Source organism: Cyprinus carpio, chromosome A23 (genome assembly GCF_018340385.1).
Source record: "Cyprinus carpio isolate SPL01 chromosome A23, ASM1834038v1, whole genome shotgun sequence".
In the NCBI taxonomy this organism is placed as follows: Eukaryota; Metazoa; Chordata; class Actinopteri; order Cypriniformes; family Cyprinidae; genus Cyprinus; species Cyprinus carpio.
This window is the reverse complement of record NC_056594.1, coordinates 18,551,549-18,560,477: the sequence shown is the minus strand read 5'-3', so window position 1 is coordinate 18,560,477 and position 8,929 is coordinate 18,551,549. Positions and strand designations below refer to the sequence as shown.

General features: G+C 35.2%; 1 protein-coding gene across 1 annotated transcript; it reads right to left on the bottom strand.

The window, feature by feature from the left end:
• Nucleotides 1-433: 433 nt before the first annotated feature.
• LOC109084244 (phosphatidylinositol 5-phosphate 4-kinase type-2 gamma-like) lies at nucleotides 434-7,855 on the bottom strand. The gene is made up of 10 exons (XM_042713561.1): nucleotides 7,423-7,855; nucleotides 6,011-6,108; nucleotides 5,680-5,776; nucleotides 5,287-5,433; nucleotides 3,412-3,558; nucleotides 1,590-1,628; nucleotides 1,391-1,504; nucleotides 1,026-1,290; nucleotides 798-901; nucleotides 434-692 (listed from the first exon to the last, which is right to left on the bottom strand). The coding sequence occupies exons 1-10, from the start codon at nucleotides 7,582-7,584 to the stop codon at nucleotides 612-614; spliced, it is 1,254 nt and encodes a 417-aa protein (XP_042569495.1). The 5' UTR covers nucleotides 7,585-7,855; the 3' UTR covers nucleotides 434-611.
• Between the last annotated feature and the right edge of the window lie 1,074 nt (nucleotides 7,856-8,929).

Genomic DNA, 8,929 nt, shown 5'->3' with positions numbered 1-8,929 from the left:
AAATGTATTAATGAAAAAAATTAAAATAAGAAATACTTCCATTTATATAAACAATAACAACCTAATAATATAACCTAACCTATTTTTTTAGGTTGAGTAATATTATTGCTGTGTGTGTGTGTGTGTGTGTGTGTGTGTGTGTGTGTGTGTATGTATATATATATATATATATATATATATATATATATATATATAAGAACTGCTCCTATCTATCTATCTATCTATCTATCTATCTATATCTTTATATATACACACACACACACACACATATATATTAATATATAATTAATAATACATTTTATCTGTGTGCATATATATACACACACACACACACAAACACACATATACATATATATAGACAAAGTACTGTACTGTACTGTAGCAGTACTGTATTACTGCAATGAGAATCACAAAAAAAATACATCTGGACATATTATAGTAACAGGGGCAAATGTGTTTATTGTCATAAAAATAATGTCACAGTGAAAAATAACTTAACGGTCCTAAAATAGACCTAATTTCTTTACGCAAAATATAATTTATCATTTTTTTTCTTTTGATTTTGGGGTGAAATGTGACCTTGAAGTGTTGCTAAAGACACCCAGAAGTAGTTATGCAAAAATATTGGAGATGAATTCGCGGAATCGTTTTGCATACTGCTCTGGATGAACCGTAGATATTTCAGCACCAGCCTGAAAGGGAGGAACAGGATGAGTCATGTTATTATAACCTCCTCCAACTCAGAATTAAGCAAATTATACTGAACGAGTGTGCAATAAAATTGTTTTTCCACTCACGCCATGTTTTACGGTCTTTGCAGCGTGTGCAGCTTTCTTCTTAGTGTCGTACTGCGTCAACACGTCAATGAGGCCCATGAAATACACCTCTCTCTGCGGCGCTCCTGGAATCCAACACAAACACACACATGACCTCCTTTCCCGCTTCCCTCTTCCATACATGCTAAACACATGTGGTTTCCTCTCTATATCCTCAACTTCCTCTCCGCTTTACCAGCCAGAACTTACCTGGGGCGCTTTTGACAGCATATACATCAATGTAAGGGTCAAATTCTCCAGGTCCCAGGGGTTTGAAGGAGTTCATGTAACCGGCGATGCCCTCTGGCGACGTGCCGTACGAGCCCACCTGCACGGTCGGAGCAAGGCCATTTTCAGGATCAGTGTCATCTTCACAGCTGGGCTCCTCAGCCTCCTCTTCCTCCCGCTCGCCACGTGCCATGTCATGGATGCCTAACAACAGGCTGTAGTCCATTATCTTCAGCTTCACCAGGAACTATCGTCACGGAAACAGGAAGAGCAGGGATTTTAGAACCTTTTCCAGTTCATCATGACATACACATTTTGTTGCTTAAAAAGTTCTTAAAAGTCTTTACCTCTACATCTCGGTTTAGTTTCTCCATAATCTTCTCTTTCTGCTCTTCTGTCACGTACACCTTCTGCATGTTATTTCTGAAATCCATGTCTTTAAAAGTCGGCAGATCTTTTACCTGCATTAGAAGAAGTAAGAATGTCAGAATTGTGTCCGATGTTGCATCAGGTAACTTTGAAAAATGATCTGGACTGACGTCCTACCTTCTCTTTGTCACTGGCCTCACGATCTATCAGGGAACCCTGAATAAAAACACATTGTTAGAGTCTTTTTAAGAGAGTCTTGAGTGTGTCTTTCATTAAATGTATCAGCATCAGACGCTCTAACAGACCATTTGTTGTGGATTTGTCTCTGTTGTACATCGTGAGTGCAATCACACCCTCTTGTGGAATAAAATTAAAATGGCAATAAACAAGTCTGGACATTAAGGCCCATTTATACCAAAAGGCACTAATATATTTTGTTAATAGATATAGTTAATTATGATGATTATTTTGTTGTTTTTTTTATTATGATTCACACTGCAGTTAAAAATGTGTTGGTCAGTGCTTTTTTCAGCAAAGATACATTTAGGATTTATAGTTTTTAAAAATTGCTGTTCTTTTTGAACTTTATATTCAACAAAAAATCCTGAAATAAATAAATACAAATCATAATAATAATTATAATAAATAAACAGCACTACTGTTTTCAACATTGATAATAATAATAAATGTTTCAGCACCAAATCAGCATATTAGGATCATTAAGATTATGATTTCTGAAGGATCATGTGAGACTAAACACTGGAGGAATAAAACGTCACAGGAATAAATGTCATAATTATTTTTTTTCATAGTATTTCACAATATTACTATTTTTACTGTATTTGCAGTAAATAACAGCAGTCTTGGTGAGCAGAAGAGACTTTCCAAAACATTTTTTTTTTTTTTTTTAAATGCCACCAACCGCAAACCTTTTGTATGTGTATCATAAATGGTAGCGTAAATATAATATAAAACAAATATATAAACATTAGTGATTAATTTTACAACCAGCCATTGTTTCCATGTTGTTCAAAAACTTTAAATGTAAGAAACAAAACACTTTGACTCAGAGTAAGATCAATTCCCTGAAAAAGACAGCTTAAAGTGATTCACAGAAATAAATCAAACTTAATTTAAAAAAAATATAATTGTTTTACATACATTTTAATTGCAACACAGCAAGAATATTACAAAAATACTAATAATACTAATTTTTATTGACAGACAGTCATTAACTCTATCCTAACATGCTACTGAAGTGTAAATGTGTAAAAAAAATAAAAAAAAAAGATACTAGTATTAGGGCTGCACGATTATGACAAAAATCATAATTGTCGATTATTCCCTTAAAATTGTAATTGTGGTTATTAATTACGATTATCACAATTTACATTGAATGATGTTTATACCATTGTTTGAAGCAACTGCATGCCATAATTTTAAAATAAATAAGCTGAAAAAATTTAAACTGAAAAACTTTTATTAAAAAACATCTTAAGCAAGGACAATAACATAAGTGGATTTTGAATGATTAATTGCCACTTTGAACGATTACATAATTGTGGCATCTGTAATTATAATCGCAATTAGGAATTTGATTAATTGTGCAGCCCTAGCTAGTATAATCTTAAATATTAATTATTTAAATTATTTTTCTACATTTTGTCATAAATATATTATATTGCCAATTCTACAGGATGGAAAATCCTTTGTTCTCATTGAATTTTATCCATAAGATGAATTTACAACTCTGAGAGTGAAGCCCAGCAATCGGTTCCTCAACAACAGCTACATCTGAGGTACTATTCATGAAATATTCATCAATCATGTCCACCTAAATCTCTTGAACCAAGTCTAAGGGCATGTGCTGCATGATTTAGGTGCTGTTTGCTCAATGCTCATGAAGTTAATGATGTGTGCAAAGACAAATATCAGTCACGCTATGTAAAGTTCAGTGTCAAAACAACATCTCATCTCAGCCGCCAGGAACAGTTCCTACCTTTAGGTCGTATTTCCTGTGGACAATGAGTCTGTGGCTGAACATGTTCCTCATGACGATCAGGTACGTGTCCTCACTCTCCACCGTAACCCGGTACATGCCCAGAAACTGAGGGAGGAGTGTACTGCCATGACACTTCACTATATGCTGCGAGACACAACACAAAACATACAGAGTTATATTTTGTGACCCATAAAGCTTCACAGTCAAAATGTTCATTCAGTGGAACACACACAGTTCATAACCAATGAACCAACTTTGAGCAGCATATGGTATCCGGCACCATAACAAGCCCACAGGCTTAATAAATGACAGTGTTTTTCCCTCTCTGCATCACTGCACACCTAAACTCACTTATTATCAGCAGTGCTGAACCAAAGTTGGAATATGAAGGAAAATGCATGATCATAGCACTTAAAAAACAAATATTTGAATGGAGCTTAACATTTAGTAAGTCTGGGACACATGCTAGTGCACCCTCAGGACATGTTGTGAATATACTCTAAAGCCAGTGCAAATGCAGAAGCACAGTCTCGATTAAAATCTGCTCGTTCTGCTACAATGGAAACTGAGAAACCCACTCACACAAACTTATCTCATGACCATCACAGCACTGTAAACAAGACAGAGGCACTCAAACGCTACGCTAACCCAACACTTACACAAGCACAAAAACAAGAGTTTAAAAAAAAAAAAAAAAACTAAAAATACTTCATACTGCTCAAAAGTTTGGAGTCGGTATCTTTTAATGTTTGTAAAATAAGTCTCTTATACTCACCGAAGCTGTGTTTATTTGATCAATGTTTTTATGTTTGAAAATGTAATTTATTTCTGTGATGCGCAGCTGAATTTTCAGCATCATAACTCTAGTCTTCAGTGTCACATGATCTTTCAGAAATCATTTTAATATGCTGATTTGCTGCTCAAGAAACATTTATTATTATTATAAATGTTGAAAACAGTTATGCTGCTTAATATTTTAGAGGAAACCGTGACACGTTTCTCACAGACGGTTCACGAAAGAAAATTAAAATAGAAATCTTTTGTAATATTATGAATGGCTTTACTGTCAATTTTTATCAATTTTAGTGAATAAAAGTATTAATTTCTTTCAAAAAAAAAAAAAAATCCTACTGACTCCAATCTTTTGAACAGCGGTGTAGCTGTTCTTTATAAGGATGGTCACCATTTATGGTGGCTGCTTTTGGACAATTTCAGCTGTGGACTACATTAACTACTCATGACATACACACCTGTGAATATAACACCCAAAACTTTATCACGATGCTGCATGCATGCCAAAAGGTGTACACAATCTAAGACTACCGCTGTATCAACCATAAACACAACATAAAACAACTTCCTATACCCATAAGCACCCAGAACAAAAGCTCATTGTCAATTATGAGAAGAGCAATTTACCTATTTCAAGGAAGTGTAGTGGAATATGAAAATGACTTTAGTGGCTGAACAAGTTTAGTGTGACAGTGTACAACTGGGTAATTAAACACAAAAATAGCTGGAGTCTGAATTCTTTTGTCTGATTTTTTCTCCAACGCAAGCAAACTTGTGTAATATGTAAACTAAATACATTTAAGTTGAAGGGGACAGCAAAACTGCTTAAATTGAAACACAAATACCTGTGACATAATGTGCCTGTATTGTTTGCAACCAGCTTGCAACCGTGCCTCCTAAAAATTTGGTTGTCATACTAGTTTCAGATCTGTCACCACTTCTAGAATCGTACTTGTATGTAAATACCAATGTGCTTAAGACGCTTTCATGAAGGATACAGCAGTTGAGCAGATATTAATGATCTGTTAGATTAAATATAACTTTTGATATTGCTTGACTTAACAGTATGTTGTGAGATACCTGGTGATACTCGGAGAGAATGTTATGCATATCAGCTACTTCTTCACTGGAGATGTGCTTTACTATCAGCGTACGGTCATAGGAGGTGAAGAGAAGACCTTGCCCCTGTCCATCGCCTTTCATGGGAGCACTGCGGGCCAGGGACACCTGATGGAAAACATCAATGCACGCAAACACAAAAATTCAGATCAGATTTAGCAGTAATATTATACTGTATTACATGCATAACAAAAAAAAATAAATACTTTTGATAAGTGACAACAACTGCTCAAACTGTATGTATTTGAGAACTTTGAATGTTTGATGTCCAAATACAAGCTGATTCCTCAATGAATGCAATGCACAAAAAGTTTAGTTGGTTTTTTTTTTTTTAAATAAAGTAAAAAAGGTCACCTGGTAGTCAAGATCTTCAATTCCGAATCGCTCCCTGAGATTCCTGAAGACTTGTGGACAGTACTCCTTAAATTTAAAATGGCCTGGAAGATTCTCCCTGCAAGGTACAGAAGGATCATTTCATATTAAAAGCTTTTTTAAAAACGTCACATTCACCTGAAGGCGGAATGGCTTGTCTGCAGAAAAAGCTGCCAATTACACTCTTTCACCGTCATCACAAGAATTCATTTAAATGAATGTAAACATTCCTGTTCACATGCAGCTGTATACACAGCGAACACACAGTGCAATGAAAATCTGTGGAAAATAATGATGTGCTTTTGATAAATACTTGTTGAAGAGATGGTTGTTCACTTTAATTTTGGTGTTGGCCTTGAAGTCGTCAGGGAGCAGCATGACAGGCACTGGAACTTGATTCAAATCATTTATCTGGAAAAACAGTTTGGGAAAAACAACTGAAATGAACTTCGCTTTCTAACACTGAATGACTCGATGCTTATATACGCCCTCTTCTAACATGTCATTGGATGAAGATTTCCCAGTCTCGCAAGTATGCAACAACCAGAGATGGGCGCAAATGCATCAAAAAGTATTTTGCTACAAATTACAAATACTTGCTCATTAAATGTATTTCATTTAAGCAATCATTTGAAGTGCAAGAGACAGTGCCATTACATTTAGTAATACAGGAGTTAAATACACACATAAGTGCTTTTCCCTCGTTGAACAACTTCTAAACAACATATACTTTAATGTTAACACTAGAGAATATGTCCAATAAATTGATTCTTTGTTCTTCTCATTTCTTATGTTCACTTAAGACACAACCGCCTATGTTTTCTTGAATACCATCAAGCATGCCTAAACTTTATTTTTTCATGTTTCTTTATCGTTGTAGCCATATTAATCATGCATTTTTACTAAATTGTTTTTTTTTTTTTGCATGGAACATTAAAATGCAGAAAAACATTATATAGACAAGACAAATTTAAGATATCAAAAGCATATTTCGACAAAAATTACTTTCTCTACACCAGTTAGTCATATGAAATCTGACTCATTTGCCAAACGGCTCTTTCGAACAGTGTCAAAGAACCTTTCAAAGAAATGATTCAGTGATTCGTTTAACTCGCGACGTTAAGTACATAATCACTTGGTACTTCATTCCAGAGTTGAATATGATCTAAAACGTTCAATCAGACTTATATATAGGTACATATGTTTAAAATGTTTTATTTTCGTATGTATTACATGGGTGATTATTGTAATTTCACGTGCACTTGTTAAATTTGTTGCATACGCAATTCAAATAATAAAAACAGAGTCATTTAGAAGCTAAATATGATTTGCAAGTCAATTAAACAATACTAAAAGTAAATTAATGCCCAGAATCGGGTAAACTGCTTGGACCGATTCAGTCTGATTCGACACAAATCGTCGAAACTAGCGTTGTGAACCAATTCTATTTCAAAGATCCGACTCAAAAGAACGATTCGTTCGCAAATCGAACATCGTTAACAACAGCAAATCCGCCTCGTGCAATGAAACAATGTGTTCGGTTTGCGCGTGACCCCATGTGCCAAAATCCATATCAACAACAGTACACACAAATTATGTATTTATATAATAGATAATGCATTTAAAGATCTCTATACCCCAACATACGTACTTGCAGCTAACTGTTAGCTCTTAAAATGGCAGTTGTGTGATGTAGGAAGTTAAGTAAATCATATACCACCTTACCGAATGATTAACGCCCCACATGAACACGCTGAGCATCGGGTCGCTCGCCCGGAACACTTTAACCTTCTGCTGCACGAAATGTTTCTTTTTGGTCTTGGTTTTGGGGGCGAGCATGACCATCGGGCTGGAGGCGCTGCCGGTGTTACCGTGGGACGCCATCATCACGGTCACTCCCCGTAACACAGCGGTCTGTTTTCCTCTCGGATCCGCCTCCCTCTGTTCCTGCTCCGGTTTCTCTAACTGGCAATCAAAGGTCGAAAACAGCACACGCGCTAAGCTGCGGAGGCCGGTTTTCCGCTGAGGTTGCAGGCCCAGATGGACCGATTCTTCATGGAAGTGAACAACTCTAGGTTGCTGAAGTGTGGCAGTGCTCCAGATGCTCCTCCCACTAGTTCAGAGGAACAGATCTTGATATATTGTGACAGCAGGAATGCGTGTCAGACTCTCACCTGAGTGTGCGTCAATTGTGACAGCAGGAATGCGTGTCAGACTCAGATGAGACAGTGAAACAATTCTAACCTAACTGACTCGTTCCTGTGGTTGACATGATTGACATGTCCGAGCGAATCGTTGTTTTGAGGTGGATCGCGATTAATCGCATCCAAAATAAAAGTTTTTGTGTACATAATATATGTGTGTGTGCTGTGTATATTTGTTATGTATATGTACATAATAATACATGCATGTATATATTTATTAAAAAATAGGTTATGTTTATATATTAAATATATTTATTTGTAATACAAATTATATGAATACAAATATAGACATGTAAATACTTGTAAATATTTTCAAAATATATACTGTATGTGTGTGTGTATATATATATATATATATATATATTTATGTTTATATATATATATATATATATATATATATATATAATAAATATACACAACACACACACATATATTATGCAAACAAAAACATTTATTTTGTATGCGATTAATCGCGATTAATCATTTGACAGCACTTAGTTAAAAAAAGTTCTCGAATCAGGCTTTCGAGCGGAAACATGCCCAATTCGTAATGAGCAGAACCAATCAATGAATCGAGAATTTGATGTAGTTTCCGAGAAATAGAAAGACCTATAAATTGAGAACAGCTAGTTTTGTCAACATGAATATGAAACACGCTGGATTTAGCCTAACTAGGCTAAATAAAATGTGCAAAAAATGTTCAGCCCGAAGAGAATTAGTATTATTTAATGTAAATTTGAATTATATTTATATTGTAATGGCTTGTTTGGAATATTTAGCCTATTTGTGCCAAAACACAGCTGCAACAAACTGAGCTGGGATGCATGGAATTACAATAAACATATACTAATTAATCTTAATCGAAAGAAAAAAACGCATAGTGCTACATGGGTTTACTAAGACATTTTAGAGCATGTATAGCACGTCAACATACCAGTGGCTACGTAAGTACGCGAAAGAATCATCTGGTTCTTTGAAAATTGTTCGAAAGAACCGATTCGCGAAATTGAGTCTGAGTTCTAGCCACA